Raw genomic sequence first — 13,359 nt, 5'->3', positions numbered from 1 at the left:
ATAATAAACTCTTTTAAATGTTTCATGCTAAGAAATAATGTAGTTTGATTAATTAAAACTGAATAAAATGTGCTAAAACATTGTATCATATCTATATAAGACTAAATTTAAACTTTAAAACTAAAGCATATGGTGGCATGGTTGGCTGACGGGATAGCGTATCTGCTCTTCAGCCAAAAGGCTGTAGGTTTGAATCCCGCCGTGGGCATGGATGTTTGTGATTGCCTGTGGAAATACCAGTGGTGGTCGACGGTAGATGGCTATGGTGTAGTTACAGTCAGTTGGTGATTGAATGGTGGACACAGAGTTGTAGAGCAGGTGCCCTCCCTCGATGAGTCCTTGGACTCCTTGGAGGTGTCAAATAACAATAATATTAATAATATACTTTGATTGTCAACAAAAAAAAAATTAATTCAAAAATCCTACTTCATTCATTCTTTTGTCTTTTTTCTCTTCACTGTGAATGTTACATAACAGGAATGGATGGTTGCATAATTTTCTAAGTGCAGTTATGCACATCAGTGGATGAGAATTATCCAAAGTAGCCCAAGATGTAAAACATTTCCTTACTTCTCCAGAATTTAAAAGATGTTTATATAGGTAAAGTTGGAATTTGGTGGGCTTGCAGAATATTACATATTCCTCTATTAAAAAAAAAATAATACTAAATGAATAAATAAATAAAAAATAAAACATTTTAAAAAATAATTGTTACATAAAACTGTACCAAAAATATATTAAAATAATCGTTATGTAAAACTGTACCAAAATGTATGCTTTAAAAACTCCATGTCTTCTACAATAACTAGTGATATAATTCCCAAGACAAGAAACTTCTGTTAAAACATCATCAAAGTTAGCCAGCTCATGTTTGTATATAAAAACTAACCCACTTACTTGTGTATCAAATGTGACACACATAACTGATTTCCTAACTACCTCCAGAGGAATCATATCTATCGTACATAATACTAAATGGGGTGCTTAAGAGTTAAAGCTGGATAACTGGGAGGACATGTCCACATTGCCTTTTAAGAAATGCATAGAACAGACCAGGGCTTCTGACCTAATTGCCAATCCTCACTTTCTCATGGTGCATCCTGATAGGTATGTACCTAGATATTGAATGAACAAGAATGGTCTGGCAATTTGGGATTTATCCAACCAAATTGTATTCTTATTGGCTTAAATAATGCAAAACAATAATACAACATGACAGAATTTCATGCCAGCTGGGATGTCACATGGTTAAACAAAGCTCCCATTGTTTTCATCAAGGAACTAAATGAACAGCAAAAAGTTAGCTACTGGAATAAATCCAAACTCAGCATCAGCAGAGATCAAGACTAGTACCATCAACATAAGAAGCATCAATGAGAAAAGAAATGGAACTAGCAGAAGGATTGAATAAGTACCAAATTGACATAACAGGTGTTACAAAAACAAAGAAGATAAAAACATTAGATTGTTCTAAGTAACGAATACAAGATATTATATTCATGCAATAACAATTAGGGAAAAGGAGTAGCTGTAACATTCAACACTAAATATGAGGATAATCTTCTTCTTCTTCTTCTTCTTTAATGGCACCAATATCAAGTAAAATGATGAGGGCTAATATCAGAATTGGACAATGAGACTTATTTGTACCTATAGTCCCACAGAAGATTTTACTAAGAAAAAAGTGGAGGAAATTTTAGAGGTATTAGAGAAGTCAGCTCACACAACAAAAAAAGGAAAATTTGGTCCTTGTGGGAGATAGATCTAAACAGCAGAGAAGGAAATGATTAGCAGACATAGAAATGTTTTGAGTAAATTTGAAGAAAAGAGCAAAGCTAATAATAAGGGTAATTATCTGCTGGATTTCTGTTCAGCACATGGTCTAGTTATTACCAATAGCATGTTCCAACATAAAAATGTGCACACATTTACATGCTAAGAAGATGCAAGATATAAGAAAAGTCTCACTGATCATGCTATTGTTAACAGCGATGTTATCCTACGGGTTCCAAATCCTCTCTATACAAGAGTATAGAGAGGATTTGGAAGTCATCACCATTTAGTGTTGAACAAAATAAAATTAAATTTCATACTGAAAAGAAGAGTGTATATGAAAGTTTTGAAATTAATCAAAGGTGAAGTGTAGACGTGAACGTTATTCAAGAAAAAATGAAAGAGTCTGAAAACTAGAACCAACTCTTGGAGATTCAGTGGCAAACCCTGAAGAAAACATTGACTGATTCTGCAAGAGATGCATGTGGTGAGGATTTAGTGTTGAATGCTATAGCTACTCCTTTTCCCTGATTGTTATTGCATGAATATAACACTTTGTATTTGTTGCTTACAGCAATCTAATGTTTTTGCCTTTGTTGTTTCCATAATGTATTATGTCGATCTTGTACTTATTCAATTCTTCTGCTGGTTCCATTTCTTTTCCATTTTGCAAGGATAGAAAAATCAGAACTCCATGGTGGACTCAAAAAGTTTAAAGAGGTAGTCAAGGGAAAAAAAGAAAGCATATTGAAAGTTCCTGGTGAACAAGTCAGCGTGTGCTCTTAGAGAATACAGAGACAAATGTAAGAAAGCTAAACAATGTGTAAAACCAGCTAAACGTCATGGGAAGATTTTGGTAAGAACAGAAAAAATAAATATCAGGATGGTGGCAAAATATTCTGGAGGCTGTTGAAAAAGCTCAGAAATGAAGGAAAGAGTGCTGTAAAAGGAATTAGAGATGATAAAGGCGACATGAAAACTGGAGAAAAAGATATCCTTGATGTATGGAGTAATTACTTCAAAAATTTGCTAAATGAAACAATCAGTACAGTGGTAAAAAAAATACTCAACAGGCATGCAATCAGAAATACATATCCATACTTGAATTATAAAGAGCTATCACAAATCTGAAATATGGAAAGGCAGCTGGAATGGATGATATTCGACCAGTAATGCTAAAATATGGAAGTATAAACGTTTTACAGTGACTATGCTGTATAATTCAGAAGGCCTGATCAGAGGATCAGTTCCATGTAATTGGAGTCGAGTACTCATAGTAGTCATTTATGGAAATAAAACTGAATATGAGAATTACACAGGAATTTTCCTACTGAGTGTTCCTGGTGAGATTTATGCAAATACACTTGAGAAAGAGCTAAGAAAAATCGTAGAGGAGAAGCTTGGAGAAGAACAAGCTAAGTTCAGCCCAAGCACAGGTTATCAGGATCAGATTTTTACTTTAAGATAAATAGTTGAGAAATCATAGGAATATAATAAAGATCTGCATTTAAGTTTGGTAGCTTTGGAAAACGCATATGAAAAGGTGCCAAGAGGGAAACTGTTCAAAATGCTCTGGTTATATGCTATAAATGGGAGACATTATATCAAGCAATACAGTCTCTATTTGAGTTGTAAATCAGCAGTTAGAATTGAAGGAAGTACAGGAAGATGGTTTAATGTTAAATCTGGTGTCAGACAAGGATGTACATTATCCCTTCTGTTATTCATCATCTATATGGATCACATTATGAAAGAAAGCAGTATTAATCTAATATCAAAACTGGAGATGTTAATCTCAGCTCTTTATGCAGATGAAGTTATGCTCCTAAATGGCCAGCCTGATTGGCCGAGTTGTTGGCGTGTCCGCTCTCCAGCAGAGGGGCTGTGGGTTCAAGTCCCGCAGTGGGCATGGATGCTTGTGATTGTCTGTGGAAATACCAGTGGTGGTAGACAGTAAATGGCGTTGGTAGAGTTGTGGTTGGTGGATTGAGTGGTGGAGACAGAGCTGTAGAGCAGGTACCCTCCCTCATTGAGTCTTTGGACTCCCTGGAGGTGCCTCATAATAATAATAAATATAAATAAATAAATCCAGGACAAGTCTTCAAGATTCCCTGACTAAATCAAATAACCACTGTAATAAATTTGGTATGAAAACCAGCATTAAAAAGACAAAGATAATAAAAACAGGCAGAAACACTGAAAACATCAACTGCATCCTGAATGGAGAACCTATAGAACCAAGTAAAGTATTTCAACCTAAGCACAATTTTTAGTGAAGATGGCAAATTAAATTTGTAAACAGACAGCAGAATTAGCAAAGTTGGAAGTCAACTAAATAAATTTTTAATGGTTGGAACATAAATTTACATTATTAAGTTATGAATTTAATCATTTAGAAGAGGTTAGGTTAACAAAAAAATTCATAACAAAGAATTTATGAAGACAAAAACACGTGTTTACTTTACTTATAATTAAGAAAATAACACTTGACGTTTCAACTTCTGTACTGAGGTCATCATCAGGAAAACATACATATGTACAGAACACTAACACTACACAAAAGTAAGATAGGTAAAGCTAAATGCTTTTGTTAATTGTTTATCCTAGCCTGACTTCTGGTGAAAAAAATAAAATAAAATAAAAATAATAAAAAAAATTAAACAAAAGTAAAATGAAAATATTACGATATACAATGTATACAAAAATAAAAATAAAATAAACTTTTCATACATATCAGTATAATAACATACAGATAAAAATAGTTTTATAGCACAACTACATTAAATAATTTCTATAGTCTTCTCAAATTAAGGTTTTCTTCTATTTGGGGTTGTTCTGGATGCTATATAGGTTGAAGATGGATCCTCCAGATTCTTGGAATTATTAATCCATCATTCTTTTTTTTTAGACTTGGATGATGTTCTTTGAACTTTTTTTAAAACCAGGTTTTGGTGCAGTGTAGGGACTAGGTACCTTTCCAGTTGATTCTGTGACAGTCTGACAAGCCTGTTTTACCATAGTGGAGGAATTTAATGTGGCATTTATGTTCATCTTTTCTTATTGGGATGGTGTACCCTGTTTCTCCTATGTAGGGTAGGTTGCAGATGTACTGAATTTCGTAAACCCTAGGTGTGGAAGAGGATCTTTTGATGAGCTGAGTAAATTTCTTAATTTTGCAGGAGGTTTGAAGGTTGCCTTAATATTGTATTTATGTAGTGTTGGATCATGAATAAAAAGATTTCCTTAAAGAAATAATTTATTCAGGATTCAAAAAAAGTTTTAGCTAAACATCAACGAAAATTGTTAATGAATCATATGCTAGTACTATTTTATGTAATATTACTTAAAGGTAAATGATGTCAATTTTTTGTAAGAATTTATAATGGAAGAAGTGTTTTTCATAAAATATATGTTAAGGCATGTAACAGAAGTTCAAAATTCACTAACGAAAACCTCGGGTGAATTGCGTAGCCTACAGCAAATTGTCTACGTGCGGGGCAGCACACGCTCTGTGTTTTCCAGGAAGATGCGGCATGCGCATGGAATTCTCCAGGAAGACGCAACACACGCACAGAATTCTCCACGAAGATGCGAATAGAAAAAAACGACACGTGTGCAAAAAGAGGGTGCCAGGCAGAAAGGTATGGGAGTGAAGAGGGCGCCCAAAGGTAGTGGATATAAAAGGGGTTTGTCCCCCTTTCAAAGGCTTTTTGTCTTTTGTCTGTTTTGCTTTGGATTTTCTTGTGAAGTCGGGGCGAGTTCGAGTTCAGGATCTTATCAGTAGCGTGTGGTTATTCATGGCCATTGTTTTCGAGATGTTGTACAGAAGGAATCGACGAGGAGATAATCGGCAGCATTCTGAGCGAGCTTGAAGGAACTGACCGCCACATACGTCCACGTGGATCGATCCGAGCCATGCTGTTTCTAGTCCATGATGGGAAAGAAAGGCAGAACAATGAAGTCCAAGCCTAGCCTGTGAGACAATCGTCTAGAAGAAGACCAGACATTCCATGGGACGAAGTAAGGATAAGATGACAAAATGAATATACTTCCAGAAATATGGTAATGTTAAAACCTTTTGTAATTCTTTGTTAAGAAAGAGAGGAATATTGTAATATAGAAGAAAAGAGATATTATGTTTCAGAACTATACTTGTAGGAAAAGGACTATAGCGAACATTGGATAGCAGTGTTTTAAGTCTTAGGGCTATTTCTCAAGTAATTAATTGAATGAATTGTAGTTTGAATTGTTGTGAGTAATGATCTATAAAGTTACTGATGTGATTGAATTAATTTGAGAGAATGTATAGACTAGTGAGGATATTTGGAGGATGCTAACAAAATTTTGTGCTATGGAATTAACCTATGCTTAATTCCATAACACATTGTTATATAAAATACAGTTGCTATGCTTAACCTTTTACTTAGGATACCTATATTCCAATTGAGTTTATTCTTGTAAATGTGTAACCTTAGGAATTTAATAAATGTATCTTGAATATCTTAACCTGGTTTGTGCCTTGAATTGAATCCAATGCACCGCTTGCTAATATCTGAATCTGAGCGGGATAGATTTATTTGACAGAGACCACGACTGCAAACTAAAGTAAATCAAGTGACATAGATAAACTGAGATAAGAAGGAATTAGTAAATTGATTAGCTTAGTATATTTTCTGAAGGTTACGCCTTGGTTAAGAGAAATTTCTAACCTAGGGATCTGGCTTTATATAAATGTTTGGCTAATAATTTCATATTCTTTGTTTAGTGCCTGCTCGTTGGAGCAAATTATTAGGGCTCTATGTTGGAGGGTGCTGATGACCCCTGGTTTTTCTGTGTTGGATGGTGCTATGAATTTTATGTGTGTGTGTGTGTGTGTGTGTGTGTGTGTGTAGGTTTGCAGTAGATTGTGAATGAAAGGCAGCCTGAGGTAAGACGTGTGACAAGTGTATCTAGAAAAGGAAGAGTTGATGTTTTCAATCTCAATGATAAATTGAATACGTTTGCGTTGTTTGTTCGGGTGGCTTAGGAATGTATTTAATGTTTTGTGGCCATGGAACCAAATGGCAAAAATATCATCAACTAAAGTTCAAAGTTTAAAGCTCCCAGATTAAAGCGCAAAATCTGAGACAGACTTTGGGCTTTAATCTTGCTAAATCCAGAGCTCATTGATTGAAGTCTTCCATGTAAATATTAGCTGTGGGCAAAAAGGACAGAAACATGTTCTGTATGAGAAGAATTTGATTGGGACATTAGTGAAAAGGGCAGTTATGTCAAAGCTGACTAATAAATCTTCATCAGTGAGTGTGATATTTCTAATTTAGTTTATGAAGTGTTGTGTATTTTTTATGTAGGAGAGGGAAATGACCTACCAACTCCTTGAGTGTATCTGCTAGTTTCTTGACTAAGTGATAACTGGGGCCATCAATCCCTTCAACTATCGTCAATCCCAAGCTCCCAGAATTTATGAACTGCTTAAAATACACAAAACAAATACACCACTATGACCAATATGCAAGTAATCACCTACATAATCCTTTTCATATTAATTCTGTAATATACCCTTATCAACTTAAACATTTCTATCATATGAGATCTTTCTCCTCTGATCCACAAAAGTTTGCAATTTACATTTTGTCAATATCTGCATGTATAATCAGCATTCTAGAATTTTGATGTTGTTTTAGTCACTTCTTTCTGCTCTATCTCTCAAAAAGTTCCTTATCACAAATGAAACCACATCACTAAATTTCATGTCAGGTCATGTGTGTCCTAATCAAGGCCTTGTAAGTAATATGATACCAACATTTCTTTATTAGTATCATCCTTATCATAGCAGCACTATATAGCTTTGGCACTTGTAATGTGCCCTCTGTACTTTGGATCTCCATTGACCACTATTCCCAAAGCTCCAAATGTAATCTACTAGAACACAGTTTCATCAATATAAAACACAATCTTACACCTCTTCTTCCTTTTTCGTCTTTTACCTTGCAGTGTCGAGGGTTTTCTATTCATTTAACTGCAACCGTACTCAAGGATAAGGTGGTTACCCCTATGCCTCCCAGTGTATCCTATGTCTATAGGATCATTGATTTCTAAAGGCCGATTTGCTGGCCTTGAGAACTCAACACTTCTACAAACATAGGATACACTGGGAGGCATGGGGCTAAACACCTTATCCTTGAGTATGGTTGCAGTTAAATGAATAGAAAACCCTTGACACAACAAGGTAAAAGAGGGGACAAAAAACAAGGAAGAAGAAGAATAATAATATAGTCTTACACCTCTGCATTCCTAAATATAGCACAGCACTTTTTAAAGTAGAAGTTTAATTCCACTCATCTAAGTTAAAGTCTGTTTAAATCTTTCTAATGATGTTATACAAATAAGAGTAGCAGTGGCAGTCCAGGAGCTGAACTCAGTGGCATGACTATGGTTATCTTCTTTTTCTAAAATGTTACCCTCATCCCTATATGCAATTGGTGGTAAAAGTGGGCAATCTCAAAGGATCGCCTTTATGTTAAGAAATACACATTGACATGTCATGATAAGGAATTTGTTATCCCTCTTTATAACATTTTAATACAACCATATCTGGATTGTTGTGCATAGATTTGATCAAATTGGTTTCTTGAGGATGTGGAAGTAGCAAAGAGGATTCAGATGCAGGTAACATAAATGGTGACTGGTTTTGTGAAGTGAGTTACAATGTTTAACTAACAGGAAGAAAAAGGGGGAACCCATTACAACCTATAAATATATAGGTCATAATGGATAAATCCTGTAACTGACATCTCTCTTATGTTCTTCTTATGTTGCGTAACTCGATCAATTTCTCTGTTTGGCCAAAGTATGGTATATGCACCAAATCTAGTAAACACCGGGATATTTAAGGTTGTGATGTCGAGGTTTCGAACAGCTCAGTAAGGAGTGGATTTTCGGAAGGGGTGTAAATAAAGTTCTTATGTTGTATTTCCTAAGAACTTTGGCTAATTTGGGTGAGATGGAGCTTATGTATGGTATAGAGATGTCGCCTTTCAGACTATTGGTTTCTTCATTATGGCGAGCGGGTGGAACAAGTCTAATAACATTACAATGAATTAGAAAGGAAGATAATAGAATCTAAAGAAATCATTCTCAACCCCCTACATCTCAACAACAACCTGAGTTACAACCTTTCAGACTGTCATTGTGCCATGATCCAATACTGACATTCATGTGATGCTATACGCATGCATACGCCCAACAATGAAGCCAATGAGAGAACAGTTTTGAATGCACAGACTTCAACATTTCAACGTTGAAATATATACACTAACTTTTCATGGTCTTTATAGTTATTTCCTCTATGTTTTTATTGGTTATTTCTTTTTTAATGTGCACCTGAAGAAGGCTGATACAAGCTGAAACTAGTTGTGCTATTAAACTTGTTTTCACTTTTCTCGGTTTCTAGTCATTCAATTTTTTTTAAAAAATGTATATCAACCGAGGAAATCAATCTTCCTACATATATACATGTGGGCTGTTCAATAAGTAATAAGACTAATTTTACTGTGGTGAAACCACTCATCACAATATTAATATCTGTGGAATAAAGAAATGTTGCTGTCTGTATTAACAAAAGAGGTTGATAGATGGCGTATACGGGCTGATGTGCCAGAGTGTCACGTGACTAAATGCAAGCTTGTTTCGGAGCGCCTACGAGGTGCTACCAGTCTTCGAAATGGAAGTGTCCTTGGAACAGCGTTACGCGATTAAATTTTGTGTGCGTTTGCAAAAATCAGCATTGGACACTTTTAACATGATACGCGAAGCTTTCCACGATGAAGCAATGTCGAGGGCAAGTGTTTTTCGCTAGCATAATTGCACCACGATAATGCAAGGCCACATATTGCTGGTTGTGTAGTGGACGTTTTGCAGAAGAACAACACAGATATCCTACCACACCCTCCATACAGTCCTGATCTTGCACCGTGGCTGAGCTGAGGAAACTGGCTGTTTCCTCAGCTCAAGAAACCACTAAGAGGCCGCCATTTCGAAAGCAACAAAGCATGTGTAAAAGCTGTGGAGGCGGTTTTGAAAGAACTCTCAAAAAACGGACTTTCACATGTGTTTAAGAAGTGGACGCAACGGGACAAATGCATCGCATCTCATGGTAGTTGCTTCGAAAAAGACCATGTAAATTATGACGATTAAAGGTAATCTGTTTTCTGTATAAATATAGTCTTATTACTTATTGAACGGCCTACGTATATATAAAAGTTTAATATTCTGTATCTTTCCCATTGCTGGGTGAAAGCCTCTCATTACAGGAGGGCTGGGTCTACTTCTTCTTAGGCATTCATATTGGAAGAGTGTGTATGTGTGTGTATATATATTTGTATGAGTGAATGCATGAAGGTGAAAGACAATCACAAAAATCCATGCCCTAGGCAGGATTCAAACCTGCAGCTGTTTGGCTGGAAAGTGGATATGATAACCATGGCCAACTAGGTCAGCTTGAATAATCTAAGATACATAAATAAAAACAAATATACAGCATTCAAACTTATGTTAATTTATTTTCATGATACTGATTACAACATAGAATGATAAGAAAATAATCAATACTTATTAACTTATTAGCTGTTATTTTGATGGTATTATATCCAGCATCTTCAGAGCACAAGAACAGCATGTCCAAGTAAAATGGGACTAGTTTAAAAATTTTGTAATGGACAAAACAGGGAACTAAAGTCCTAATTAGGCACCATCTACGTTGGAAAAACAGAGAAAACAAGTATTAATTAGATCTTAAAATGACTGTCTCCCAGATTTTTGGTAAATTTATACAGCCATATTTGTTTAGGTTTGGAATATGTTTTAAAGCTGCTGTTGATTCCTAAAACAATCTCTCTTTGACTTATAATGACCTCTGTGTGAAAGAGTATCCAAGGCATGGTCTAGACCTGACTTGCCATAATGATAGTGCCAGATGTATTTTTTATGTTCACTAAGGTAGATGTCAACAGTTCCTCCTGTCTGTCCATAGTAAGTCAGGTCACAAGAACAGGACACTTCACAAACTCCTGAATGTGATAAAGAAGAAGAGAGTTTGTCCTTAGGTGAATGTATGAGAGTTGCAAATTTTACATATGATTTAAATATGGTGCATAGCTGATGTTTATTAAGTACTCTAGATATCTTTTCAGATGTGCCTTGAACATATGGGATGGTAAAAGTTTTGCTGTAGTCTTGTATGATAGGCAATGGAGGGGATTTCTGAGAGCATTTAGTATATTTTGTATCCTATGGGGATTGGCTAAGAAAGTGTGGCACAAGCGAGCAAGTTCAATGGTAAGAGCATTGTCATTGGAACAGATAGCTCCAGCTCTGTGAATTAGTGTTTTTAGGATACCAAACTGTTGAGCTGGATGATGGCATGACTATTTGTGCAAATATCTCCCTGTATGTGTGGGTTTTCTATAAACAGAAAAAGATAAGGAACCATCTGGAAGACATGTGATTAGTGTATTAGTGAAGGGCAGACAGTTATTAGCTTCATGTTCCATTGTGAAATAGATTTTAGGATGTTGGCTATTTAAATGCACAAAAATGTATCCAATGTGTCTGGGCCATGTAGCCAAATAGCAAACACATTAATCAATACAGCCTAATCAATCCACTGGTTTGAGAGTGGCTGTATTCACAGTTAGCTTTTCCAAATGTTCTATGAAGAAATTGGCCAAAGAGGGAGTCCATTGCTACCCCATCTAGAAGACTAATCTGTTTAACTACCGTGCCAATTTTAACTTCCACTTACTGAATTGTCGTGCCTTGTATACAATAGCATCTCCATGAAGAATTCTTAAATGCATCGAAAGGCTTCTTGGCAGTACATGTTAATTTATTTTCACATTAAACGATAATCACATTATATTTACGTGTCTTATACATTACAATAATACATTTGTGACTTATCATATTCGGGGGGGGATTAGTAAACTGTTATCTGATTAATAAAGAAAATTATCTCTTATTATTTTATTATTTATATATATATTTAATATATATTATTAAATTATTAATATAATAATTTAATAATATATATTAAATAGCAAACTTTCTGTGCTCCTAAAATTAAAAATTGTTTTTAACATTAGTAGCCATGATATCGCAGTAATTAAAAGAAAGCAGCCTGAGAGTTCTTATATTTCTTTTATTAGTGTCTTTGATTAATTTTATAGCTTATACATTTAGTAGCCTAAAAGTTCAGCTTAAACTTTAATTTGTTCTTGAAGTAAATATATTGTCATTCTTAATTAGTTTGCATAAATGATGTACAGACTTAACAACAATAACTGACTCACCTTTTGGAGGAAGATATTTATTGATAACATCCTGTGTTCTACGTAGAACAAATGAACTTGTTAACTGAGCCAATTCAGCTGCCCTAGCTTCTCCAATTTTTTTTTCTTCTGCCGTGGAATCAGGCTGATATGACTGTAAAATTGGTTCTTCAAATAGACGGTGAAAAGTTGAAGAAGATCCTAATCATAAATGCAAGAAATTCACATATTAATATGTAATTTTTAAAAAAAATACTCTTCTGATAAAATTAAATAGTATGATGTGTCTAAAGTTGAGGAGCCATCTCTGATTGTAGTTGAGAATGTTGTTAAAGCACTAAAAAATAATAAAGCAGCTAGTGAAAATAAATAGCATAACTTCTAAAAATTTAATTATTATTATTATTATGCAATATCCCCAAGGAGTCCAGAGACTTATCATAGGAGGATACTCTACTCCACTCATCTCACCATCTCTCCTACTACTTAATTCTCATACTATACACAACTACCATTAGCATCATCTATCACCCATCACCAACATCAATTTTCTTTTTGTCTGCAAATTGCATGTGTTCTCATGGTTGATTTGTTGTATGCGGGATGAAAAAGCTGAGTCTCCAACTGGGAAAAACCCTACTATCTCTGTATGAGATCAGCTACCTCACCTTCAACTAAAAAAATCCATATAAAGATTCCTCTTCATGACGAGAATCAAACTCAGGCCTTTTCCAATCAGAGGGCACAATGTCTACATTTTTCCAGTTGCACTATAGAGGCGCTCACAATAAAGCTCTATTTTCTAATCAAACTTAAGAGTATGTAATATCTACTTGCAATTGAATGCAGTTACTGTATTTATACATTAATTAAATGCATTTTTCTATCACACAAGTGATTGTTTTCTTTCTTTCTATCTTTTTTTTTTTTTACAGTATGTGATCCCTTAAAATCATCATCTCTCTCTTATCATCGCTTATGAGTATTTTTTGTAAATTATTAAATACTCATTTAAAATATAAATACTCAAAATAAAATACTCATAAGTGAATGCTTATGAGTACTTTTTGTAAATTTTTAATTTAGAATAAGTGCCTTTTTTATACAAACCTAAAATTCCAGGGTTACAGACTTCCATGATGGAGTAAAATTCCTGCATATCATTTTGGACTGGAGTACCTGTTAACAGAATTCTTCGGCTAATTGGAAGACTCATTATTAGCTAAAAGAAATTTTTTAAAAAAAGTGATTCTCTCTC

General features: G+C 34.7%; 1 protein-coding gene across 4 annotated transcripts in view; it reads right to left on the bottom strand.

The window, feature by feature from the left end:
- Window positions 1-13,359, bottom strand: part of LOC150095715 (DNA repair and recombination protein RAD54B-like) — a 232,067-nt gene that overhangs the window by 64,788 nt on the left and 153,920 nt on the right. For 3 of the 4 annotated variants that reach the window (XM_090410071.1, XM_090410073.1, XM_090410072.1), the window contains 3 exons: window positions 13,212-13,323; window positions 12,123-12,302; window positions 427-644 (listed from right to left, as the gene is read on the bottom strand). In XM_090410071.1, the coding sequence (XP_090266197.1) occupies window positions 427-644; window positions 12,123-12,302; window positions 13,212-13,323 (510 nt within the window). The remainder of the gene's footprint in view (window positions 1-426; window positions 645-12,122; window positions 12,303-13,211; window positions 13,324-13,359) is intronic. The other variant, XM_090410074.1, reaches the window with a different exon arrangement.

Source organism: Typopeltis vanoorti, chromosome 20 (genome assembly GCF_054136105.1).
Source record: "Typopeltis vanoorti isolate ZY-2024b chromosome 20, IOZ_Tvanoo_1.0, whole genome shotgun sequence".
Taxonomy (NCBI): domain Eukaryota; kingdom Metazoa; phylum Arthropoda; class Arachnida; order Uropygi; family Thelyphonidae; genus Typopeltis; species Typopeltis vanoorti.
Note: the sequence above shows the minus strand (reverse complement) of the source record. Positions and strands in the feature narration are given on the sequence as shown.